At 54.2% G+C, this 26,722-nt stretch overlaps 2 protein-coding genes and 1 pseudogene across 3 annotated transcripts; all 3 read left to right on the forward strand.

Annotated features, from left to right (window-relative positions):
* The first annotated feature begins 1,466 nt into the window (after positions 1–1,466).
* Positions 1,467–8,865, forward strand: LOC146543294 (protocadherin beta-15-like; annotated as a pseudogene). Its single transcript, XR_014886552.1, has 2 exons — positions 1,467–7,452; positions 8,041–8,865. The product of XR_014886552.1 is annotated as a protocadherin beta-15-like (transcript).
* Positions 8,866–13,167: 4,302 nt separating this feature from the next.
* Positions 13,168–16,728, forward strand: LOC116217198 (protocadherin beta-15-like). Its single transcript, XM_085236561.1, has 2 exons — positions 13,168–15,511; positions 16,099–16,728. The coding sequence occupies exons 1-2, from the start codon at positions 13,241–13,243 to the stop codon at positions 16,186–16,188; spliced, it is 2,361 nt and encodes a 786-aa protein (XP_085092687.1). The 5' UTR covers positions 13,168–13,240; the 3' UTR covers positions 16,189–16,728.
* Positions 16,729–22,710: 5,982 nt separating this feature from the next.
* LOC146543295 (protocadherin beta-15-like) lies at positions 22,711–26,722 on the forward strand. Its single transcript, XM_085236559.1, has 2 exons — positions 22,711–25,313; positions 25,897–26,722. The coding sequence occupies exons 1-2, from the start codon at positions 22,887–22,889 to the stop codon at positions 25,984–25,986; spliced, it is 2,517 nt and encodes an 838-aa protein (XP_085092685.1). The 5' UTR covers positions 22,711–22,886; the 3' UTR covers positions 25,987–26,722.

Consider the following 26,722-nt stretch of genomic DNA (forward strand, 5'->3'; position numbering starts at 1 on the left):
GCGGCTGCTCCAACTTCTGTGATAGGCCCTGCAGTTTCTTCAGCCCTCACTACAGTGCCTATGGTTGCTTTGAGGCCTGTGCCAGTTGCTGTGGTGGCTCCAAGCCCTGCTCCGTGCTCTGTGGCTGCTCCAACTAATGCCAAGGCCTGTAGTTCCTGCAACCCTGCTATGTGCCCTGTAGTTTCTCCAGCTTCTCCATCACAGCCTGTTTTGCTTCAAATCCTGTGTGAGGCCTTGTAGTGTCACCAGCCATCAAAACAGGCCATGGAGTCAATCCATTCCTAGGGACAATCCATGCTGTTTTTCAACTTCCATGGGAGGCCTGTGGTTGTTCCAACCCATGCAACTGTTCCTGCTCATGTGACAGGCCTTGAAGTTTCTCCTTCCTCTGCAATAGGCCCTGTGGTTGATCTTAGATGCATCACAAGCCCTATAGTCACTCCAATTCCTGCAGGAGGCCTTGAAATTTTTCCAACCATCAAAACAGGCCCTGCGGTTCCTCCTGTCCCTGTGCCAGGCCTTCTATCTGAACCAGGGAACCATTTGTGTCACCATCAGTTGCCCCTGTACATAAGACAGTGACTGCAAGTTTCAACTTGTCGTCTTAATCCATAGTGGAAGAAGTTACTGTGTAACTCCTATCCATGCAGGAGCATTTATTGGAGTATGGAGTTCTTCATGGCCAGTTGCAGAAACCCCTGAAGGAGGGATGAATAGGGCCAACGTGCAGAATTACAGGCCATGCAGCTGGCTGTAGATATTGCTGAATGAGAAAAGTGATCAGTGCGTTATCTCTCCCCTAAGTCATGAATTGTGGAAATCCTCCCTGGGAGTGGTTACAACAATACAAGTTGTGCAACTGGCAGTGCAGAGGCAAATCCCTCACGTCTGCTGCATGGTACCTGTGAAAAGGTATTGCTGCCCACGTGGAGAATGTGGTTACAGAAGTACATTCTGTAAGATGCTCTCATTTCCAAGAATTAAATCACTGAATGGCATCTAAACAACCAGCAGGTGGATAAAGCTGCTAGGATTAAAGTGATTCGGATAGCTCTGGGCTGGTGATGTACAAGATTTACAGCCCAACATGCCTAATTTTCCTTTCACACGCTTCTACACCTGAAGGTGAACAGCAACATGTCATTTTGAAGAGAGGGCAGTCAGATTGGGAAGTGTCTTTAGAAGCTCTTCTCTGCCTGGATGTGTTCCTGATTATAGAGGCACCACACGTGAGGTTACAATAAGGAAGGTTATGGGTCCTCTCCTCTCCCTGAGGAGCCAAAGGCAATCCGAAGTATAACGAAATGGATCCCAGGTGTCACTGTCATTTTTACCTGACAGGAGTGAGGATGTGTCAATGGAAAAATAAGGTGATGACAGTGCCTTCTTGGAGGATAGAAACACAATGGAGCAATTGCAGCTAAAGAAAAAAAAGAACAGAATTTGGCTCGTCCTTCCAACAACTGAATGATGAATCAAAAGGAGTGCAGTCTCTGTTCCGAGAGATGTCACTCCCTCATCTGTGAACACTTAAATGAGGGTGAGGAGGTGTGGATAAAGGCTTCAGTGCTTCCAGGTACATTGCTTGCAGCTGAGCTCCCTGAATCAGCCACCCCTTCTCACCTGGTGCTCAGCCATTGGTTCAGGATGTGACCTGGCTGAACCTCGTCAAGCTGTATTCCCCATTTTGTCTACTGAAGCACTTGGCCTATGGTTGTGATTACTAGAAATTTCTGGGTTGCTAGTAGGTATAGTAACTTGAGAGTTGCTAATGATACCTTCTGGATGGCTGGATGGTTGGAAGGAAGAAAGGAAGGAAGGGAAAGATAAAAAACTGAGTTGGTCTCTGATGCTACTTAGCCTGTCGTGCTTCCAAGCCAAAGGAATGGAAGAGGAAAGCACAACAATGGCCACACCTGAGTGAAGCTGGGAGCCTGCCTTTGCAATTACAAGAAGCTCCCATAACTTGTAAAGCTGGGGAACTACTCTATCCTGCTTTTTCAAATCGTATCAATGAGGTTTCAGTGAGTTGACTCCAAATAATCAAGAGAATTCATATCCCTTGGAAGGATGCTGAAGGGATTGGGAGCACAGGCAGTGTTTTCTTCCCTCAAGGCTGTTTGTTCTAAAAGAGTGAGGGAGGGAACAGTGAGGAAGACAGCACATCTAAAACCCCACCTGAAGTTCTTGTATCCCCATTCACACATCTTGGGAAAGAAGCAAGAGTGGGAAACCACAGCATTGAAAATTACAACAAATTAACCTATTTGTTCTCATGGAAATGTGGTGAGAAGATTCACACAACCAGAACACAGCAATCTACAGCCACAAGCTGTCTACAAGAGTTTGGCAGAAAAGGATGGCCAAGGGTCTTAGCCATTAGGAAGAGCTGGGAAACTACAGAGCCATGAGCCTCACGTCTTTGCTGGGGAAGGTCAGGGAACACATCCTCTCAGAAGCCATGTTAAGACACTTGCAAGAAAAGAAGGCGATCTGACACAGCCAGCACTGCTTCACCAAGGGCAGATCCTGTCTGACCAATCTGGTGTACTTCTATGGTGGAGTAACAGTATCATTGGACAAATGAAGAGTAAGTGCTGTCATCCAGTTGGACTTGTTCAAGGCTTTTGACATGGTCCCACACAACCTCCTTCTGGGTGAGTTGGAGAGGAATGGATCTGAAGGCTGGGCTATTCAGTGGATACGGAATTGGTTGGATGCTCACAGCAATAGAATTGTGGTCAAGACTGTTATGTCCGGGTGGAAAGCAGTGATGAGTGGTGTCCCCCTAGAGGTCTGTGTGGGGACGGGCGCTCTTCAACATGTCTATCAATGGATTGAGAGAGTGGGATCAAGTGCACCCTCAGCAATTTTTCAGATGACACTTGTGTGCGTAGTACACTTGATGCAAGAGATGGGGGGGATACTCTCCAAAGGACCTGGAAAAGCTTGAGAAGTGAGTCCACGTGAATTGAATGAGGTTCAACATGTCCATGAGGTGGAGTTGGACTTGGGTCAGGTCCTTTCCGAGTATGATTACAGTCTGGGAGAAAACTAACTGAGGGCAACCCTGTGGAGAAGGACTTGAAGTTTCAGGTGCACGCAGAGACGAGCCATACATGCATGCTTGCAGCAGAGCTGACCAAGTGTACTGTGGTCTCCATGAAAAGGGAGGTGGCTAGCAGGGTGCGGGAGGTGATTGTCCCTGTCTGCTTTGCTCTTGTGAGGACCCACCTGGAATATTTTGTCCCGGTTTATGCCCACCAACACTGACATGGAACGAATGGAACAAAACCAGAGAAGGTATGAAGATGATCAGAAAGTCAGAGCACCTCCTCAGTGAAGGAAAAGTGAGGCAGACTGATTTGTTCAGCCTAGAGGAAGATCACAATGTGGTTTCCAATACATAAATGAGCTTACAAACAGGAGGGAGATTGACTTTTTAATCCCTTCCCTTCTGCTGATACCTGTGAGACTGTGGGTCCCAACTGCTGTTAAAAGGACCACAGTGGGATTCACAAATGATAAACATGAACACACCTGAGCGCTAACTCTGAGTGCTCAGGTACTTCCATGTGGGAGCTATTTGCCCGGTTGCAGTGGGATGCTCCCCTTGGCACCACTCTTCTGGGAGCTCACAGCAGAGGCTTCACAAAGAAACAGTGTAATGGTATAAGCAATAGAACTCTGACCCAATGCTGTAGAGAGAGCCCTGGAAATCAGGAGCACCTCTGTTTGTCTAAAGCCACCTGCCACCTGGCAGAGTACCACACGCTGATGTTATTCTGAATCTCCCAGGGCTCTGAGGCAGATCTGAGTACCAAAACAAGACCCAGCCTAGCCATAAGGCAGAAAGCATATGAATGTGGTCAAAGCTCTGTAGATCACATGGAGGAGAGCAGGTAAGCATTTCAGGTTTGATATCAGGGACCATTTTTTCTCATACAGAGTAGTAATGCATTGGCACATTGGTTAGTGGGCAGAGTGGGGTGGGTTGATGGTTGGACTTGATGATCCTTTCCAACCTTAATTTTTCTATGATAAGAGATCTACGAATTGCTCTCCCACTCCTCAGGATGCCTTTACGAGGAGATCCTTGCTTTTTGACATGGTTCAAGCAAGTGAATCACTGATGCCAGGGTTGCAGCAAAGTGAACTACCCCTTTGGTGTCCTAGGAGATCTGAGAGCATTGTTGTGTGATGCCACACTTCAGAATAGGCGCAAGGTAGGATATGTTTGTCATATCAGTGAAGAAAGCTGACTTTCAAACAGGAAAGCATTAGAACCCTGGAACCATAAGGCGTGCTGATATACACACTGTGAAGAAAACAATATCAGCGTTCTGTCCTGGAAGAGTATTTTACTTGAGCATGATAGCATGCTGGAGTGATGGCGAATCATTTGCCTCCAGCACAATTCTGTCAAAGTTCTTGGGCAGCAATTCTCCCATTCAATACTGCTCTGTCTCGGGATGCTCTTCTTGTTAATTAACATATGGGATTAAAAAAAAAAAATTGAAGAAAAATAAAGAAAGCAGAAAATGAGGAAAGTACGACAATGCACTGAATAGCAATGACAAAATACTTTGCAAAGACTGGAGGAATACAGCACGGGGGAAATGAATTCGCCGTGGAGACCTGAGGGACGATACCCAGAGCAGCAGTGCCTGTGAGGACAAGAAGCCTGCTGCCAAACGCGACGAGTATTTAACAGTGCGCCTTGGGATCGTGTGTGCAAGAGGAAAGGAGATTCGAACCGGGAACTGGTGGGAAGGCGGAGGAGGAGCAATTCGCCGTCGCGCCGCTGGGTGGGGATGTTGTCCAGGGAGCGGCAGCTCCGTGTGGCCGCAGCGCGCTTAGGGGCGCAGGCGCCCAGAAGAGCCGTGCGAGCCGCTCGGGAAGGGCGGCGGGGCACGGAGGCGGGCGCTCGGGGGCTTCGGGGCCGAGCCGCTGGGAAAGTGCGGCGGCTTTTCGGTGGGCGAGCGGCAGCGGCGCGCGTCGGGTCCGGCGAGCAAGGCGGCGAGGCATGGAGGCCGGCGGGAAAGGCCGGCCGTGGCGGAGAGGGACGGCGAGCGGGAGCCGGAGCGGCGGCGGCGAGAGGCGAGTGCTGTTGTGGCTCGTGTGCGTTTGCGTGTGGGAGAGCGGGGCCGAAACGCTGCGCTATTCCGTGTGGGAGGAAATGGCGAGGGACTCGTCGGTGGGCAACGTGGCTCGGGACCTGGGGCTTTCTCCGAGCCAGCTCGCGGCTCGCAAGGCGCGCGTGGTGTCCGAGGGGAGCGAGCAGCATTTCCGCCTCGATCCGCACAGCGGCGTCCTGACGGTCACGGAGACGCTGGACCGAGAGCGGATCTGTCCGCACAGCGAGAGCTGCGCGCTCTTCTTTAAGCTTTCCTTTGAGAACCCGGTGCAGCTGATCCGCGGGGAGGTGGAGGTTCGCGACGTGAACGACAACTCCCCCGTGTTCCCGCAGAAGGAGGTTGTTCTGGAGATACCAGAAATGGCATCAACTGGGTCTCGGTTCCCCCTAGAAGAAGCACGAGATAAAGACTTGGGTATTAACGGTTTGCAGAATTACAGCCTCTCCCCGAATTCGCATTTCTCCCTTGCTCTCGAAAAAGGATAAGATGGAGGTAAATACGCGGAGCTCGTCCTTGAGAGGCCTTTGGACCGGGAGGAGCATCGGGAGCTGCATTTGGTGCTCACGGCGACGGACGGGGGCTCGCCGCCCAGGTCGGGCACGGCTGAGGTGCGGGTGGTGGTGCTGGATGCCAACGACAACATGCCGGTGTTCTCGCGGGAGGTGTACGAGGTGCGCTTGGCCGAGAACAGCCCGCCGGGGCAGCTGGTGGTGCGTGTGTCGGCCGCGGATCCCGACGAAGGAACCAACGGCAAAGTGCGGTACGGCTTTACGAAGGATCGGAGGGATCACGCGAGCTCTTTGATCTGAACGCTGAGACCGGGGAAATACGGGTTTCGGGCAGTCTGGATTATGAAGAAGAAAAAGCGCATAAGATGGTAGTGAGCGCCACGGTCGGCGGCGGTCTGTCTGCGCACTGCAAAGTGCACGTGGAGGTGCTGGACGTGAACGACAACGCGCCGGAGATCGAGCTGAGCTCGGTGAGCGCGTCCGTCCCCGAGGACGCCCCGCCCGGCACCGTGGTGGCCCTGCTGAGCGTGCGGGACCGCGACTCCGGCGACAACGGGCGGCCGGAGTGCGCCATCGAGGGCGACGTGCCGTTCAGGCTGACGGCCGCGTTCGCCGACCACTACGAGCTGCGCACCAGCGCGGCCCTGGACAGGGAGACGACGGCCGAGTACAACGTGAGCATCGTGGCCGCGGACCGGGGCCGGGCGCGGCTGAGCGCTCGCGAAAGCGTGCGGGTGCGGATCGGCGACGTGAACGACAACGCGCCGCGCTTCACGCAGGCGGCGTACAGCATGTGGGTGAGCGAGAACGAGGCGGGCGCGGTGCGGCTGGGCAGCGTGAAGGCGACGGACGCGGACGCGGGCGCGAACGGGCGCGTGAGGTACGCGCTGGTGCGGGAGGAGGGCGAGGAGCGGCCCGCCGTGTCGGTGGACGCCGAGAGCGGGGACGTGTCCGTGGTGCGGCCGCTGGACTACGAGGAGGTGCGCGCCGTGGAGGTGACGGTGCGCGCGGCCGACGGGGGCTCGCCGCCGCGGAGCGCCACGGCGCTGCTGCGGGTGCTGGTGCGGGACGAGAACGACAACGCGCCCGTGGTGCTGCACCCGCCGGCCGACGGCGGCGCGGCGCTGGGCGAGCTGGTGCCGCGGCGGGCGCGGGCGGGCTACCTGGTGGCCAAGGTGGTGGCGGTGGACGCGGACGCGGGGCAGAACGCGTGGCTGTGCTACGAGCTGGCCAAGGCGACGGAGCCGGGGCTGTTCCGCGTGGGGCTGCACAGCGGCGAGGTGCGCACGGCGCGGGCCGTGGGCGAGCGCGACGCGGCCCGGCACAGGCTGGTGGTGCTGGTGCGGGACCGCGGGCGGCCGCCGCGCTCCGCCAGCGCCACCCTCGCCGTCGCCCTGGCCGACGGCTTCTCCGAAGGCCGCCTGCGGGCGAGCGAAGAGGCGCCGGCCGCCGAGCCCGACGGCCGCCTCACCCTGTACCTCAGCGTCTGCTTGGCCTGCGTGTCCGCGCTCTTCGTGGCCGGCGCGGCGGCCGCCGTGGCCGCCAAGGTGCGGCGGGCCCGGCGGGGCGAGCCGGGGACCTTGCCCACGTTCCCGCGCTCCGCCGCCGACAGCGGCGCCGGCTCCCTGCCCCGCAGCTACGTCTACGACGTCCGCCTCGCCGCCGGCACCGTCGACAGCGAGTTCCGCTTCCTCGGGCCGCTCTTCCCCTGCTTCCCCGCCGGGCTGCCGCAGGGCGCGGCCGAGCAGCGGAGCTCGCTGTGCTCGGCCGGCCTCGGCCAAGAAGAAGGCGACTGGGCCGTGCAGGTGAGGGAGCGGAGCCCCGCGCGGGGGACGAGGGCGAGCGCGGGAGCAGCGCGGTGCGGGGGACGGAGGGAGGCGCGGAGTCTGTGCTCTGCGCCTTCGGACAACGAGCGCGGCTGTGGACGCAGACCATAGCGCGAGGCGTGTAATGGCGTCGTGTTTTCCCTCGTGCTGTTGCAGCGTATTCCATTATATTCAGCGTACGTAATTGTTACTCCCGTTGTGTTCAGTTCCCAGACTCCCTTATCACCTGATTTTTTACCTTGGCTTGCAGCACGGAATTTTGTTCCTTGAGGATAGAGTTGGCCTTAGAGTCTTTTTGCTTCCCTTCTTCCTATCCGTCTACAAGATTTCTAATTTTCTTTTCAGTTTTTATGTCAGTTTTTAATAGGGCTGTATGGGCTCCGTAACAGGGTTTTAATGTTCCTTGTTCTGGTCAGAGAGCTGTTCCCCGCCCTCCTCTTTCTTTGCCTCTGGGCAGGGAAGAGTGGTCTCCCATTCACGTTGGTTCAGATGAGCCTTCCCAGCTTCTCAGTGACACCTGCTTAGCGTTAACGGCCCAATGTCAGCCGTCCACTGTGTTCTTTGCAGGGCCGAGCTCCCCTGTGTGAAGGCACGGCTCCCAGGGCAGCAGAGGAGAATGGCAGTTTGGATCAAAGCCCCTGGCTCAGCCATCAGTAAGGGAGGAGAAGGAGAAGCATCTCGTTCCTCATGGGCTGATCTCTTCCAGCAAAGTGAAGGAGTCTCAAACGTTGCACCAAAACTAACGAGGGAAGCAGAGATGTGCTGTGTGAGAAGTCAAGGACAATGTCTTCTGAACCTGTACTTTATTCACGTATTTTTTTCTGTAGTTCTGTTACGTTTGGAGGTGGATGCATGCTGGTATCACTGTGATGTGATATCTAATTGTGATAGTACTGTTGCTCCTAAGAATTAAGTGAAGAGTGGGAAGAAAATTTGAATCTTCAAGATGCCATTTTCATTCATCTGCTTTTATGCATTCTTTTTTGTTGTCTGGTGGGCTCTATAATAATGGAATCTATTCAATACCAGGCTGTGTAGCTGTGAATCCAAGCTGAATGTTGCCAGCAAAGATGTTCTTTAATATCACTGGGAAGCTGGCTGCCATAGAGATGGCTGACATTCACACAATGCACATTGAAACAGCAGTTCCTTGGTTCTGCATGCTCCACAGAGTGCTCTTTGATCACTGTATTCCTTCTTGGTTGTATTTTGTTTTCTTTCCTAATCTAAATCTAAATGAGTTTTAATACAGTATTTCTGGAATGTCATGTTTAAGAAAGCAGAGAATTCAAAGCAGTGTGATATTTCTGATACTTCATTTCACTCATGTATTTCCCTGATTTGAATGCTTGGTGACGAAACCAATAAAATCAAGTAGGAAATCTGAAAGAATCTGAGTTTGAAAATAAGGGCTGCGTCTTCTGATGTGCAGATACCATTCTAGCTCCATTAAGGATCACTGGTTTGTTTGTAGTCTTCTGTTTCTGATGTTGACGGGCAACGTCTCCCATGAACTGAGGTGTGTCAGTGCAGGAAGGGTCTGTGGAAGCTCTTCTCAGCCTGGGTCTTTTCCTACCTATAGCGGTACTGTGCATGAGGTTCCAGTAAGGTATGGTTGCAGGTCCACCTTGGGACATTGGGGAGCAGAGGTCAGGGCACCGATTCAAGGATAGCAAGTGTCCCTGATGTTCTTGCATGGAATGAATGAGGTGCCACGTTCCCAAAAGTTTACTGATTTTTCTTCTGGTGCCTCGTGTGATGCTATGTTTTTGCCTTTAGGAAGAAAACAATGTTGAGAAGACAGCGATGTTTTAGTTGTTGCTGAGCAGTGCTGCACAGAGCCGAGGACGTTTGTGCTGCTTTTTGTGCTGTCCTGTCAGTGAGAGGGCTGTGGGTGTACTTGAAGCGGAGGGGCACAGACCCAGGACATCTGTCCTAACCTGGCCAAAGGATATTGCACATCATGTGACAACGTGCAAAGTGATGGAGCTGGGCAGTTGGCTGGAAGTGGGAGCAGCTGCTCCTAGAGGACTGTTTGGGTATTGCTTAACGAGTAGTGAGCAGTTGCGTTGACCCATAATGGAGACACTAACGGTCTTTCTTCTGGCCATACAGGAGCATTTATTGGATTATGGAGTCCTTCATGACAAGGTGCAGAAACCCCCGAAGGAGAGGGTGAATGGAGCAGAATTGCAGGCTACCCAGCTGGGTTTAGATATTGCTGAATGAGAAAAGTGACCTGTGTTCTGTCTCTGTACTTAATCATCAGTGGTGGAAAATACTCCCTGAGAGTGGTTACAACCACATACGTTGTGCAACAGGTAGTGCAGAGGTAAACCCCTCCCATCTTCTACATTGTGAAAAGTTATTGCTGCCCATGTGGAGAAGAACGTGATTACAGAAGTACGTTCTGTAAGATGCTCACATTTCCAAAGTTAAACCACTGAATGACATCTAAACAACCAGCAGGTGGATAAAGCTGCTAGGATTAAAGTAGATTGGATAGCTCTGCGCTGGTAATGTACAAGTGTGTTATTTACAGCCCTACATGCCTAATTTTCCTTTCACACGCTTCTACACCTGAAGGTGAACAGCAACACGTCATTTGTGAAGAGAGGGCAGTCAGATTGGGAAGTGTCTTTAGAAGCTCTTCTCTGCCTGGATGTGTTCCTGACTATACTGGCACCACACATGAGGTTACAGCAAGGAAGGTTATGGGTCCTCTCCTTCCCTAACGTGTTAAAAGCAATCTGGAGTATAAAGAAATGGATCCCAGGTGTCACTGTCAATTTTACATGACAGGAATGAGTGTGCGTCAATGAGAAATAAGGTGATGACAGTGCCTTCTTGGAGGATAGAAACGCAATGGAGCAATAGCAGTAAAAAAAAGAAAAATTGGCTGTCCTTCCAACGACTGATGATGAATCAAAAGGAGTGCATTCTGTACTCGAGAGATGTCACTCCCTCATCTGTGAACACTTAAATGAGGGTGAGGAGGTGTGGATAAAGGCTTCAGTGCTTCCAGGTACATTGCTTGCAGCTGAGCTCCCTGAATCAGCCACCCCTTCTCACCTGGTGCTCAGCCATTGGTTCAGGATGTGACCTGGCTGAACCTCGTCAAGCTGTATTCCCCATTTTGTCTACTGAAGCACTTGGCCTATGGTTGTGATTACTAGAAATTTCTGGGTTGCTAGTAGGAATAGTAACTTGAGAGTTGCTAATGATACCTTCTGGATGGTTGGAAGGAAGAAAGGAAGGAAGATAAAAAACGGAGTTGGTCTCTCATCCTACTTAGCCTGTCGTACTTCAAAGCCAAAGGAATGGAAGAGGAAAGCACAACAATGGCCACATTTGAGTGAAGCTGGGAGCCTGCCTTTGTAATAACAAGAAGCTCCCATACCTGATAAAGCTGAGGAACTACTCTATCCTGCTTTTTGAAATTGTGTTATTGAGGTTTCAGTGAGTTGACTCCAAATAATCAAGAGAATTCATATCCCTTGGAAGGATACTGAAGGGATTGGGAGCACAGGCAGTGTTTTCTTCCCTCAAGGCTGTTTGTTCTAAAAGAGTGAGGGAGGGAACAGTGAGGAAGACAGCACATCCTAAACCCCACCTGAAGTTCTTGTATCCCAATTCGTGCATCATGGGATAGAGGCAAGAGTGGGAAACCACAGCATTGAAAATTACAACAAATTAACCTATTTGTTCTCATGGAAATGTGGTGAGAAGATTCACACAACTGGAACACGGCAATCTAGAGCCACAAGCTGTCTACAAGAGTTAGGCAGAAAAGGATGGCCAAGGGTCTTAGCCATTAGGAAGAGCTGGGAAACTACAGAGCCATGAGCCTCCTGTCTTTGCTGGGGAAGGTCAGGGAACACATCCTCTCAGAAGCCATGTTAAGACACTTGCAAGAAAAGAAGGCGATCTGACACAGCCAGCACTGCTTCACCAAGGGCAGATCCTGTCTGACCAATCTGGTGTACTTCTATGGTGGAGTAACAGCATCATTAGACAAATGTAAGTGCTGTCATCCAGTTGGACTTGCGCAAGGCTTTTGACATGGTCCCACACAATCTCCTTCTGGGTGAGTTGGAGAGGTGTGGATCTGAAGGCTGGGCTATTCAGTGGATATGGAATTGGTTGGATGCTTACAGCAATAGAATTGTGGTCAAGACTGTTATGTCCGGGTGGAAAGCAGTGATGAGTGGTGTCCCCCTAGAGGTCTGTGTGGGGACGGGCGCTCTTCAACATGTCTATCAATGGATTGAGAGCGTGGGATCAAGTGCACCCTCAGCAATTTTTCAGATGACACTTGTGTGCGTAGTACACTTGATGCAAGAGATGGGGGGGATACTCTCCAAAGGACCTGGAAAAGCTTGAGAAGTGAGTCCACGTGAATTGAATGAGGTTCAACATGTCCATGAGGTGGACCTGGACTTGGGTCAGGTACTTTCCGAGTATGATTACAGTCTGGGAGAAAACTAACTGAGGGCAATCCTGTGGAGAAGGACTTGAAGTTTCTGGTGCATGCAGAGATGAGCCATACATGCATGCTTGCAGCAGAGATGACCAAGTGTACTGTGGTCTCCATGAAAAGAGAAGTGGCTAGCAGGGTGCGGGAGGTGATTGTCCCTGTCTGCTTTGCTCTTGTGAGGACCCACCTGGAATATTTTGTCCCGGTTTGTGCCCACCAACACTGACATGGAACAAATGGAACAAAACCAGAGAAGGTATGAAGATGATCAGAAAGTCAGAGCACCTCCGCAGTGAAGGAAAAGTGAGGCGGACTAATTTGTTCAGCCTAGAGGAAGATCACATTGTGGTTTCCAATACATAAATGAGCTTACAAACAGGAGAGAGGCTGGCTTTTTACTCCCTTCCCTTCGCTGATACCTGTGAGACTGTGGGTCCCAACTGCTGTTAAAAGGACCACAGTGGGATTCACAAATGATAAACATGAACACACCTGAGCGCTAACTCTGAGTGCTCAGGTACTTCCATGTGGGAGCTGTTTGCCTGGTTGCAGAGGGATGCTCCCCTTGGCACCACTCTTCTGGGAGCTCACAGCAGAGGCTTCACAAAGAAACAGTGTAATGGTAAAAGCAGTAGAAAAAAAAAAAAAGAAAGCAGAAAATGAGGAAAGTACGACAATGCACTGAATAGCAATGACAAAATACTTTGCAAAGACCGGAGGAATACAGCACGGGGGAAATGAATTCGCCGTGGAGACCTGAAAGACGATACCCAGAGCAGCAGTGCCTGTGAGGACAAGAAGCCTGCTGCCAAACGCGGCGAGTATTTAACAATGCGCCTTGGGATCGTGTGTGCAAGAGGAAAGGAGATTCGAACCGGGAACTGGTGGAAAGGCGGAGGAGGAGCAATTCGCCGTCGCGCCGCTGGGTGGGGATGTTGTCCAGGGAGCGGCAGCTCCGTGTGGCCGCAGCGCGCTTAGGGGCGCAGGCGCCCAGAAGAGCCGTGCGAGCAGCTCGGGAAGGGCGGCGGGGCACGGAGGCGGGCGCTCGGGGGCTTCGGGGCCGAGCCGCTGGGAAAGTGCGGCGGCTTTCGGTGGGTGAGCGGCTCGCGTCGGGTCCGGCGAGCAAGGCGGCGAGGCATGGAGGCCGGCGGGAAAGACCGGCCGTGGCGGAGATGGGCGGCGAGCGGGAGCCGGAGCGGCGGCGGCGAGAGGCGAGTACTGTTGTGGCTCGTGTGCGTTTGCGTGTGGGAGAGCGGGGCCGAAACGCTGCGCTATTCCGTGTGGGAGGAAATGGCGAGGGACTCGTCGGTGGGCAACGTGGCTCGGGACCTGGGGCTTTCTCCGAGCCAGCTCGCGGCTCGCAAGGCGCGCGTGGTGTCCGAGGGGAGCGAGCAGTATTTCCGCCTCGATCCGCACAGCGGCGTCCTGACGGTCACGGAGACGCTGGACCGAGAGCGGATCTGTCCGCACAGCGAGAGCTGCGCGCTCTTCTTTAAGCTTTTCTTTGAGAACCCGGTGCAGCTGATCCGCGGGGAGGTGGAGGTTCGCGACGTGAACGACAACTCCCCCGTGTTCCCGCAGAAGGAGATGATCTTAGAGATTGTCGAAACGACATTTCCAGGGACTCGGTTCCCATTACAAAGAGCCCGAGATAAGGACGTTGGGATGAACGGTTTGCAGAATTACAGCCTATCCCCAAATTCGCATTTCTCGATAACTGAAACAGGAGAAGATGGAGGTAAATACGCGGAGCTCGTCCTTGAGAGGCCTTTGGACCGGGAGGAGCATCGGGAGTTGCATTTGGTGCTCACGGCCACGGACGGGGGCTCGCCGCCCAGGTCGGGCACGGCTGAGGTGCGGGTGGTGGTGCTGGATGCCAACGACAACATGCCGGTGTTCTCGCGGGAGGTGTACGAGGTGCGCGTGGCCGAGAACAGCCCGCCGGGGCAGCTGGTGGTGCGTGTGTCGGCCGCGGATCCCGACGAAGGAACCAACGGCAAAGTGCGGTACGCCTTCACTGAGATGTCAGACCTGTCCGTTCAACTCTTCGACCTGAACGCTGAGACCGGAGAAATTCGCGTCTCGGGAACGGTGGATTTCGAGGAAGCGAAAGCTCACAAGTTGGTAGTGAGAGCCAGCGACGGCGGCGGTCTGTCTGCGCACTGCAAAGTGCACGTGGAGGTGCTGGACGTGAACGACAACGCGCCGGAGATCGAGCTGAGCTCGGTGAGCGCGTCCGTCCCCGAGGACGCCCCGCCCGGCACCGTGGTGGCCCTGCTGAGCGTGCGGGACCGCGACTCCGGCGACAACGGGCGGCCGGAGTGCGCCATCGAGGGCGACGTGCCGTTCAGGCTGACGGCCGCGTTCGCCGACCACTACGAGCTGCGCACCAGCGCGGCCCTGGACCGGGAGACGACGGCCGAGTACAACGTGAGCATCGTGGCCGCGGACCGGGGCCGGGCGCGGCTGAGCGCTCGCGAAAGCGTGCGGGTGCGGATCGGCGACGTGAACGACAACGCGCCGCGCTTCACGCAGGCGGCGTACAGCATGTGGGTGAGCGAGAACGAGGCGGGCGCGGTGCGGCTGGGCAGCGTGAAGGCGACGGACGCGGACGCGGGCGCGAACGGGCGCGTGAGGTACGCGCTGGTGCGGGAGGAGGGCGAGGAGCGGCCCGCCGTGTCGGTGGACGCCGAGAGCGGGGACGTGTCCGTGGTGCGGCCGCTGGACTACGAGGAGGTGCGCGCCGTGGAGGTGACGGTGCGCGCGGCCGACGGGGGCTCGCCGCCGCGGAGCGCCACGGCGCTGCTGCGGGTGCTGGTGCGGGACGAGAACGACAACGCGCCCGTGGTGCTGCACCCGCCGGCCGACGGCGGCGCGGCGCTGGGCGAGCTGGTGCCGCGGCGGGCGCGGGCGGGCTACCTGGTGGCCAAGGTGGTGGCGGTGGACGCGGACGCGGGGCAGAACGCGTGGCTGTGCTACGAGCTGGCCAAGGCGACGGAGCCGGGGCTGTTCCGCGTGGGGCTGCACAGCGGCGAGGTGCGCACGGCGCGGGCCGTGGGCGAGCGCGACGCGGCCCGGCACAGGCTGGTGGTGCTGGTGCGGGACCGCGGGCGGCCGCCGCGCTCCGCCAGCGCCACCCTCGCCGTCGCCCTGGCCGACGGCTTCTCCGAAGGCCGCCTGCGGGCGAGCGAAGAGGCGCCGGCCGCCGAGCCCGACGGCCGCCTCACCCTGTACCTCAGCGTCTGCTTGGCCTGCGTGTCCGCGCTCTTCGTGGCCGGCGCGGCGGCCGCCGTGGCCGCCAAGGTGCGGCGGGCCCGGCGGGGCGAGCCGGGGACCTTGCCCACGTTCCCGCGCTCCGCCGCCGACAGCGGCGCCGGCTCCCTGCCCCGCAGCTACGTCTACGACGTCCGCCTCGCCGCCGGCACCGTCGACAGCGAGTTCCGCTTCCTCGGGCCGCTCTTCCCCTGCTTCCCCGCCGGGCTGCCGCAGGGCGCGGCCGAGCAGCGGAGCTCGCTGTGCTCGGCCGGCCTCGGCCAAGAAGAAGGCGACTGGGCCGTGCAGGTGAGGGAGCGGAGCCCCGCGCGGGGGACGAGGGCGAGCGCGGGGGCAGCGCGGTGCGGGGGACGGAGGGAGGCGGGGACGGAGGCTGGGAGTGAGGCTTCGGCCCCGAGCGCGGCTGTGGGACGGCAGGGAGCTGCGGAGAGGCCGCGGTGGTGATGGCGTCGTGTTTCTCCTGCACGGCACTGGAGGCAGCGTAACTGATATCAGCTCGGAGTCTGTTATCTCTCCGTTGCTGTCTGAGTTCCCACATCCCCTATCCTCTTGTTACCATTGGCTTTAAAGCACGGTATTTGTTCCTGAGGTAGCCCTTAGAGTCTGCTCCCCTCTTCCTGATCCGAAAAAGATTTCCAATTTTCTGAGGTCCTTATTCAGGCCCTTAATAATGTTATAGGGTTCGTAATAGGGTTTTAATGTTGTCTTGTTCAGGTCAGAGAGCCCTCTGTGTCCCCGCCCTCCTCTTTCTTTGCCTCTGGGCAGGGAAGAGTGGTCTCCCATTCACGTTGGTTCAGATGAGCCTTCCCAGCTTCTCAGTGACACCTGCTTAGCGTTAACGGCCCAATGTCAGCCGTCCACTGTGTTCTTTGCAGGGCCGAGCTCCCCTGTGTGAAGGCACGGCTCCCAGGGCAGCAGAGGAGAATGGCAGTTTGGATCAAAGCCCCTGGCTCAGCCATGAGTAAGGGAGGAGAAGGAGAAGCATCTCGGTCCTCATGGGCTGATCTCTTCCAAGCAAAGTGAAGGAGTCTCAAACGTTGCACCAAAACTAACGAGGGAAGCAGAGATGTGCTGTGTGAGAAGTCAAGGACAATATCCTGTGATGCAGTACTTCATTCATGTGTTCTTTATTAAATTTTGTTACGTTTGGAGGTGGATGCATGCTGGGAACATGTGATGTGATATCTAATTGTGATAGTGCTATTGCTCCTACGCATTAAGTGAGAAATGGGAAGAACATTTTCTAATATGGAGGCTATCCTTTCCATTCATCTGCTTTTATGCACTATTTGTGTGTATTTTTTTGTTTTTTTTGTTTGGTTGGTTGGAGGTTTGGTTCTTTTCCCAACATAAAGTCTGTAAGAATGTTTCTGGAATATTTCAGCATTAACGAATATTAGATAATAGACTATTCAAAGCAATGTGCAATTTCCCTTTGCTCATGTATTTCCTGGAGTTGAATGCTTGGTGACAGAAACCAATAAAGTCTACTGAGAAGTCTGAAAGAGCATGAGCTTCACTTTTGTGTGCAAACTTATTCTTCCCGTGTAGAGGAGCATAAGGATCACTGTTGCTGTTAAAGCCTTCTACAGCTGAAGCTGAAGGGCAGCGTGTCCCTGTGAAATGAGGGCAGTCCTTGTGAGAAGTGTCTGGAGAAGCTCTTCTCAGCCCAGATCTGTTCCCTGCCATAGCGGTGCCAGCGATCAGGTTACAGTAAAAGAAGGGTACGGGTCCACCTTCCTCTCTCTGAGGTCCTGGGGCAAATCAGGAGCATAAGAAGCAGATACTGGGTGGTACTGTAACTGCTGTATGGCGTGAATGAGGAGCTGCATTGCCAACTGTATGTGCTGATGATGGCTTACAGGTGGGTTTTTTAACAGGTTTCTGTGTTGCTGATTGTCCTGATTTCATGTGAATTGAGCTGACTTCCTTTGTAGTGGCTGATATGATGGTTTGGGTTACCCCTAGGAGGAAAAGCACGTTTAGAACACTGACTACTGAATTGTTGCAGAGCAGTGCTGCACAGAGCCAGGGACATTTCTGCTTCTCATTCTGCCCTGAGAGTGAGTGTGCTGGTGGTGCACAAGAAGCTGGTAGGGGGCAGAATGAGGACAGGTATGAATGAGGTATTCTGTACCGTGTGACACCACACAGAACAGGAAAGTGATTGTCCCCCTGTACACAGCTCTAGTGAGGCCGCACCTCGAGTACTGTGTCCAGTTTTGGGCCCCTTGCTGCAATAAAGACATTGAGGCCTTGGAGCGTGTTCAAAGAAGGGCAACAAAGCTGGTGAGGGGTCTGGAGCACGGCCTTATGAGGAACGGCTGAAGGAGCTGGGATTGTTCAGACTGGAGAAGAGGAGGCTCAGGGGAGACCTTATTGCTCTCTATAACGACCTGAAAGGAGGTTGTAGTGAGCTGGGGGTCGGCCTCTTCTCTTGTGTGACTAGTGACAGAGCTAGAGGGAATGGCTTCAAGCTGCGCTAGGAGAGATTTAGGCTGGACGTTAGGAAATACTGTTTTTCTGTGAGAGTGGTCAAGCACTGGAATGGGCTTCCCAAGGAGGTGGTGGAGTCACTGACCCTGGAGATGTTCAAGGAATGGTAGGATTTTGTGTTGAGGGATATGGTTTAGTGAGAACTATTCGTGATAGGTGGAAGGTTGGACTAGATGATCTTGAAAGTCTTCTCCAACCGCGGTGATTCTGTGGTGCATCCATTCTTTATTCTTTGTATCTGCAGGTGGTTGTGCATCACTTCTTTAGTATGTCTCTCTCTGTCTCTTATCTGTATCTCAATACCTCTATGACTATGTCTATGTGATTCTCAGTATCTCTACCTCTGTCAGTACTTCTGTCTCCATTCCTCCAGCTCTACATCTTTTTGTTTTCTCTCAGGAGTTGTACTTTGGTTTTGTATTCTGGTTCTCTCCCCCATCCTGCTGGAAGAGGGTGGTGAACAATGAACGTGTGGTGCTGAGCTGCTATCAGGTTATATAGTACAACACTGTTTTTGGTGTCCAACTTGTGGCCCAAAGGGCTGTGATAACCCAGATCTTATCCAAGCATGTTAAAGCAGAATTGTTGTATGTGTCATAGTAGTTTATTAGCTTCTGGGCACCGTGTTAGCTTTTCAATTATTTTTGGAATTCTCTTGGAGTGTTTTCTAGAAATGACTACATTTCACACCTTAGTTGCTATTTCTGTTCCCTGTTGTGCTGTTGACCATCTTAGGGGGCTGGAAGAAGATGATCATTTTGCTGTTAGATGTAACATCAAGTTCTGATGTGTTCAAGTTACTGCTCAGGAGACTCAGCGGGTGTTTGTACTGCACACTATCATCATCTTCGTTCTTAGGGAACCATCTCTCAGACACTATGAAGAATTACATGTTTTCCTTTGTGTCTTTAGAGAGCCAGACTATGGCAGCGTGAACAGGCCATGATTTCCTCCATTTCCTCACTCGTCTTTCTCCTTCACCTACCCGTTATCTTTTGGCCTAGTTACAATAGCTCTTGAGAATGTTAAATGTCCTTGAGATGTTCAAACCAGCATGATCCTACCGCTGTGTCTCCTGTATTTGTTTCTGGTTTTGTTTACATTTAACCAACTCTTTATCAATACAACCCAGAGATGTGCCCTGTTGCAGTGTCAGGCTGTGTGGGAGGATATTAGCAGGCCCCCGGAAGAGTGGGCACCAGCAGTGCTTTGGAACTGCAGTCCAGAACATGTGCAGGATCCAGAAGAATTGGCAAACTGTTTGCAGCAGATGTGTCATCACTCTGGCAATTGTAGAGAGACAGCAATGACTGCCACGTGCTGGGGCTTGGCCTATGCCTACTGCACCCTGATCAGTGCTATTCAGCACACTCAAGAGAGGGTAAGAGAAGGTCTCTAACTCTGATGACAATGTGACAGGCCCTGCGGCTGCTCCAACTTCTGTGATAGGCCCTGTAGTTTTTTCAGCCCTCACTACAGTGTCTATGGCTGCTTTGAGGCCTGTGCCAGTTGCTGTGGTGGCTCCAAGCCCTGCTCTCGTGCTCTGTGGCTGCTCCAACTACCGCCACAGGCAATAGTTACTACTGTAGTTTCTACTGCCCTGCCCTCGGGCCTACATTTGCTGCAGATTCTTTATCACAGCCTATTTTGCTTCAAATCCTGTAGAGGCCCTGTAGTGTCACCAGCCCTCAAAACAGGCCCTGTTTTGAGTGTATTCCTTGTGACTATAATTGTTGTTTCTTCATCTCCCGTATGAGGCCTCGTGGTTGTTCCAGTGCATGGCAAAGGCCCTGCAGCTGCCCAGTGTCTCAGAACGTCCCTGTGGTTGCTCCAACTCACATTATACCCCTTGTGGTTGCTCCAGCTCCTGTGACAGGTAGATAACACTGCTAGGACTGAAGTGGTTCAGGTAGGTTTGGACAGGCAAACTAGTGCTATGTTATATACAGACCCATGTGCCTCTTTTCCCTTGCATACACTTAGACATCTGAGGATGAAGAACAACGTGTCATTTATGAGTTGAGAGCAATCGGAGTGGGAAGTGTCTTTGGGAGGCTCTCCTCTGCCTGGATCTGTCCCCAGCCATGGTGGAATCAATATTAAGGCTACAATAAAAAGGTTATGGATCCATTCTCCTCTCCTTGAGGTGCCAAGATCCTGTCAGGAGCACAAGCAGATGGATTCCAGGTGTCGCTGTCATTTTTGCATGACATGAATGAAGAGCTGTGTACGTAAAGAGTTGTAACAACTGCTCAAGAGACAGGCAATCTCTATTCAGAGAGATGCTACTCCCTTTTCTGCTAGCCCTGAAATGAGGGTGAGAAGGGGTGGATCCAGGCTCCATTCCTTCCACTCAGTCAGGTACACTGCTTGCACCTGATTTCCGTGGCTTAGCTATCCCTTCTCACCTGGGGCTCAGTCATTGGTTCAGGCTGTGATCTAGCAATTCCTCTGCAAGCCATGTTTCCCAATTTTCTCTTCTCAACCACTTGTCCTACAGTTGATTTTACTAGAAATTTCTCTGTTGCTAATAACAATAGTAATTTGAGAGTTGGTATCAATACCAAATGGATGGAAGAATGGATACATTGCATGCATGGAAAGAAGGAAGAAAAGAAGGAAGGAAAAGATAGAAAACTGTCTTAGTCTCTGATGCTATTTAGCCTACCATGTTTTCAAGCAAAAGGAATGTAAGAGGAAGGCACAACAATGGCTGCATCTGAGTGAAGTTGATGGCCTGCCTTTGCAATGATGAGAAGAGGCTCCTGTACCTGATAAAGCTGGAGAACTGCTCTATCCTGCTTTTTCAAGTAGATTCAGGGAGTTTGCAGAGTGGACAAGAAAACATGAATGGAATTCATATCGTTTGGAATGATGCTGAAAGGATTGGGAGCACAGGTAATCTCCTCCCTCAGAGTTGTTTGGAAGGAGTTAGGGAGGGAACCTCTAAGAAGGTAACACATCTTGAAGTTCATCTGAAGTTCCTCAGTCGCAATGCATGCATTGTGAAGAAAGACCTGTAAACCACAATTGAGGAAATTAGACATGTATTACCTATTTGTTATCATGGAAATGTGGTGAGAAGCTTCACACAGCTGGAGCACTACAATGAAGAAATACAACCTGTTTAGTGGAATTAGACAAGGAAGGATGGGCAAGTGTGTTGCCTGCTGAGAAGAGTTGGGAAACTACAGACCCATGAACCTCATGTCTGTGCCAGAGAAGATCAGGGAACAGATTCTCCCAGAAGCCATGTTAAGACACATGCAATTAAGGGAGATGATCTGACACAGCCCACATTGCTTCAGCAAGGGCAGATCCTGTCTGATCCACCTGGTGTACTTCTGTGGTGCAGTGACAGCATCATTAGGCAAAGGAAGAGTAAGTGATGTCATCCATGTGGACTTGTGCAAGGGCTCTGAAATGGTCCCACCCAACATCTTTAACTGTAAGTTGGAAACGTTTGGATTTGAATGGTGGACTATTCAGTGGATAAGGAATTGGTTGGATGGTCACAGCCATAAGATTCTGGTCAAGAGCTCTATGTCCAGGTGGAGACTGGAGATGTGTGGTGTCTATTAGAGAGAGGTCCCACTAATTTAGGGACCAGTGCTCTTCAACATCCTTGTCAGTGGGATCAAAGGCAACCTCAACAAGTTTGCTGCCAGCACTAATGTGAGTGGTGCTATTGATACAACAGAAGGAAGGGATGCTATCCAAAGGGACTTGAATAGGGAGCCTATGTGAAATGAATGAGGTTCAACAAGTTGGAGTGTAAGGTGTTGCACTTGGGTCCGATCTATCACAGTTTTGAGTATATTCTGGGGGAAGAACTAACTGAGAGCAGCCCTGTGGAGAAGGACTTGGAGTTTCTGGTGGACATGAGCCATACGTGCATGCATGCAGCTCGGGTGTCCATCTGGATTCCGTGCTCCATCAAAAAAGAGAGATAGCTAGCAGAGTGAGGGAAGTGATTGTCCCTCTCTGCTTTGCTCTCTTTAGAATCCGCTTGGAGTACCGTGTCCAGGTCTGTGGCCACCAGCAGTGACATGGAGCAATTGGAGCAGAATGAAGGGAGGTCGTGAAGATGACCAGAAGAGTGAAGAACCTGGGCTGTGAAGAAAGCCTGAAGTAGACTGGTTTGTTTGGCCTGGAAAAGGTTTTGAGGAGACCTCATTGTGGCCTTCCAATACTTAAAGGAGAAGTATAAAATGAGGGTGAGCAAGTCTATGCCTTCTCTTCCTTTTCCTTTCCTTCCCCTACTCTCTGTATTGCATCATTTTTGGAATTCCCAAACATCTCCAAATTGTGGAAGTAATTTGCATCTTTTTGATTTGTTTGTATCCAACTGGAGACAACTTTCAATTAGGTGTGAGAGCTTTGTTGCGTTGTGATAAAATCAAGCACACATGCAATATGTCATGTCAAGGAAGAATAATGCCTTTCACAGAGGAAAACATGAGAGCCCTGGGTTGTGCAGATGAGCAGCACTGCCTCACCCAATGTGAAGAAAACATTATCAGGATCTGGTCCTAGAGGAGAATTATCTTTCTAATGTGACAGCAACCTGCAGTACTGGTGATTCAGTATCATTCCCTATAAACACTGTAAGCCCTGTAAGCTCCCTGGAACATTCAGTAATGCTATGTGTCTATTTGCCTTTCTACTGTCTGCTGATTAAAAGGAAGAGTAAAAGAAGAAAATATGACAACAGCACCAATGGAAATGACAGAACATTTTGCAAATGCCACACTACATGGAAGAAGAGTTTGCGTGGAGACCTGAGAAGTGATACGCAGAGCAGAACTCTGCGAGTAAGCAGTAAGCCTGCTGCCAAACTCGGCGCGTATTTAACAGTGCGCCTTGGGATCGTGTGTGCAAGAGGAAAGGAGATTCGAACCGGGAACTGGTGGGAAGGCGGAGGAGGAGCAATTCGCCGTCGCGCCGCTGGGTGGGGATGTTGTCCAGGGAGCGGCAGCTCCGTGTGGCCGCAGCGCGCTTAGGGGCGCAGGCGTCCAGAAGAGCCGTGCGAGCCGCTCGGGAAGGGCGGCGGGGCACGGAGGCGGGCGCTCGGGGGCTTCGGGGCCGAGCCGCTGGGAAAGTGCGGCGGCTTTCGGGGGTGCACGGCAGCGGCGCGCGTCGGGGCCGGCGAGCAAGGCGGCGAGGCATGGAGGCCGGCGGGAAAGGCCGGCCGTGGCGGAGAGGGATGGCGAGCGGGAGCCGGAGCGGCGGCGGCGAGAGGCGAGTGCTGTTGTGGCTCGTGTGCGTTTGCGTGTGGGAGAGCGGGGCCGAAACGCTGCGCTATTCCGTGTGGGAGGAAATGGCGAGGGACTCGTCGGTGGGCAACGTGGCCCGGGACCTGGGGCTTTCTCCGAGCCAGCTCGCGGCTCGCAAGGCGCGCGTGGTGTCCGAGGGGAGCGAGCAGCATTTCCGCCTCGATCCGCACAGCGGCGTCCTGACGGTCACGGAGACGCTGGACCGAGAGCGGATCTGTCCGCACAGCGAGAGCTGCGCGCTCTTCTTTAAGCTTTTCTTTGAGAACCCGGTGCAGCTGATCCGCGGGGAGGTGGAGGTTCGCGACGTGAACGACAACTCCCCCGTGTTCCCGCAGAAGGAGGTGGTTCTGGAGATACTCGAAACGGCAGCTCCTGGATCTCGGTTCCCGCTAGAAGAAGCACGGGATAAGGACGTTGGGACGAACGGTTTGCACAATTACAGCCTGTCTCCAAACTCGCATTTCTCCCTTGCTGTTGAGGAAGGAAAAGGTGGAGCCAAATACACGGAGCTCGTCCTTGAGAGGCCTCTGGACCGCGAGGAGCATCGGGAGTTGCATTTGGTGCTCACGGCGATGGACGGGGGCTCGCCGCCCAGGTCGGGCACGGTTGAGGTGCAGGTGGTGGTGCTGGATGCCAACGACAACATGCCGGTGTTCTCGCGGGAGGTGTACGAGGTGCGCGTGGCCGAGAACAGCCCGCCGGGGCAGCTGGTGGTGCGTGTGTCGGCCGCGGATCCCGACGAAGGAACCAACGGCAAAGTGCGGTACACCTTTACAAAGGCATTGGAGGGATCCCTGCAACTCTTCAATCTGAACTCAGAGACCGGTGAGATTCGGGTTTCGGGCAATCTGGATTTTGAAGAAGCAAAGACTCACAAGCTGGTGGTGAGAGCCAGCGACGGCGGCGGTCTGTCTGCGCACTGCAAAGTGCACGTGGAGGTGCTGGACGTGAACGACAACGCGCCGGAGATCGAGCTGAGCTCGGTGAGCGCGTCCGTCCCCGAGGACGCCCCGCCCGGCACCGTGGTGGCCCTGCTGAGCGTGCGGGACCGCGACTCCGGCGACAACGGGCGGCCGGAGTGCGCCATCGAGGGCGACGTGCCGTTCAGGCTGACGGCCGCGTTCGCCGACCACTACGAGCTGCGCACCAGCGCGGCCCTGGACAGGGAGACGACGGCCGAGTACAACGTGAGCATCGTGGCCGCGGACCGGGGCCGGGCGCGGCTGAGCGCTCGCGAAAGCGTGCGGGTGCGGATCGGCGACGTGAACGACAACGCGCCGCGCTTCACGCAGGCGGCGTACAGCATGTGGGTGAGCGAGAACGAGGCGGGCGCGGTGCGGCTGGGCAGCGTGAAGGCGACGGACGCGGACGCGGGCGCGAACGGGCGCGTGAGGTACGCGCTGGTGCGGGAGGAGGGCGAGGAGCGGCCCGCCGTGTCGGTGGACGCCGAGAGCGGGGACGTGTCCGTGGTGCGGCCGCTGGACTACGAGGAGGTGCGCGCCGTGGAGGTGACGGTGCGCGCGGCCGACGGGGGCTCGCCGCCGCGGAGCGCCACGGCGCTGCTGCGGGTGCTGGTGCGGGACGAGAACGACAACGCGCCCGTGGTGCTGCACCCGCCGGCCGACGGCGGCGCGGCGCTGGGCGAGCTGGTGCCGCGGCGGGCGCGGGCGGGCTACCTGGTGGCCAAGGTGGTGGCGGTGGACGCGGACGCGGGGCAGAACGCGTGGCTGTGCTACGAGCTGGCCAAGGCGACGGAGCCGGGGCTGTTCCGCGTGGGGCTGCACAGCGGCGAGGTGCGCACGGCGCGGGCCGTGGGCGAGCGCGACGCGGCCCGGCACAGGCTGGTGGTGCTGGTGCGGGACCGCGGGCGGCCGCCGCGCTCCGCCAGCGCCACCCTCGCCGTCGCCCTGGCCGACGGCTTCTCCGAAGGCCGCCTGCGGGCGAGCGAAGAGGCGCCGGCCGCCGAGCCCGACGGCCGCCTCACCCTGTACCTCAGCGTCTGCTTGGCCTGCGTGTCCGCGCTCTTCGTGGCCGGCGCGGCGGCCGCCGTGGCCGCCAAGGTGCGGCGGGCCCGGCGGGGCGAGCCGGGGACCTTGCCCACGTTCCCGCGCTCCGCCGCCGACAGCGGCGCCGGCTCCCTGCCCCGCAGCTACGTCTACGACGTCCGCCTCGCCGCCGGCACCGTCGACAGCGAGTTCCGCTTCCTCGGGCCGCTCTTCCCCTGCTTCCCCGCCGGGCTGCCGCAGGGCGCGGCCGAGCAGCGGAGCTCGCTGTGCTCGGCCGGCCTCGGCCAAGAAGAAGGCGACTGGGCCGTGCAGGTGAGGGAGCGGAGCCCCGCGCGGGGGACGAGGGGGAGCGCGGGAGCAGCGCGGTGCGGGGGACGGAGGGAGGCGGGGACGGAGGCTGGGAGTGAGGCTTCGGCCCCGAGCGCGGCTGTGGGACGGCAGGGAGCTGCGGAGAGGCCGCGGTGGTGATGGCGTCGTGTTTCTCCTGCACGGCACTGGAGGCAGCGTAACTGATATCAGCTCGGAGTCTGTTACCTCTCCGTTGCTGTCTGAGTTCCCACATCCCCTATCCTCTTGTTACCGTTGGCTTTAAAGCACGGTATTTGTTCCTGAGGGAACCGTTAGTGTCTGCTCCCCTCTTCCTGATCCAAAAAAGATTTCCAATTTTCTGAGGTCCTTATTCAGGCCCTTAATAATGTTATAGGGTTCGTAATAGGGTTTTAATGTCGTCTTGTTCAGGTCAGAGAGCTGTGTCCCCGCCCTCCTCTTTCTTTGCCTCTGGGCAGGGAAGAGTGGTCTCCCATTCACGTTGGTTCAGATGAGCCTTCCCAGCTTCTCAGTGACACCTGCTTAGCGTTAACGGCCCAATGTCAGCCGTCCACTGTGTTCTTTGCAGGGCCGAGCTCCCCTGTGTGAAGGCACGGCTCCCAGGGCAGCAGAGGAGAATGGCAGTTTGGATCAAAGCCCCTGGCTCAGCCATCAGTAAGGGAGGAGAAGGAGAAGCATCTCGGTCCTCATGGGCTGATCTCTTCCAAGCAAAGTGAAGGAGTCTCAAACGTTGCACCAAAACTAACGAGGGAAGCAGAGATGTGCTGTGTGAGAAGTCAAGGACAATGTCTTCTGAAGCTGTACTTTATTCACGTATTTTTTTCTGTAGTTCTGTTACGTTTGGAGGTGGATGCATGCTGGTATCACTGTGATGTGAAATCTAATTGTGATAGTACTGTTGCTCCTAAGAATTAAGTGAAGAGTGGGAAGAAAATTTGAATCTTCAAGATGCCATTTTCATTCATCTGCTTTTATGCATTCTTTTTTGTTGTCTGGTGGGCTCTATAATAATGGAATCTATTCAATACCAGGCTGTGTAGCTGTGAATCCAAGCTGAATGTTGCCAGCAAAGATGTTCTTTAATATCACTGGGAAGCTGGCTGCCATAGAGATGGCTGACATTCACACAATGCACATTGAAACAGCAGTTCCTTGGTTCTGCATGCTCCACAGAGTGCTCTTTGATCACTGTATTCCTTCTTGGTTGTATTTTGTTTTCTTTCCTAATCTAAATCTAAATGAGTTTTAATACAGCATCTCTGGAATGTCATGTTTAAGAAAGCAGAGAATTCAAAGCAGTGTGATATTTCTGATACTTCATTTCACTCATGTATTTCCCTGATTTGAATGCTTGGTGACGAAACCAATAAAATCAAGTAGGAAATCTGAAAGAA

The sequence above is a fragment of the Meleagris gallopavo genome, chromosome 15, assembly GCF_905368555.1.
Source record: "Meleagris gallopavo chromosome 15, MGAL_WU_HG_1.1, whole genome shotgun sequence".
Taxonomy (NCBI): Eukaryota; Metazoa; Chordata; class Aves; order Galliformes; family Phasianidae; genus Meleagris; species Meleagris gallopavo.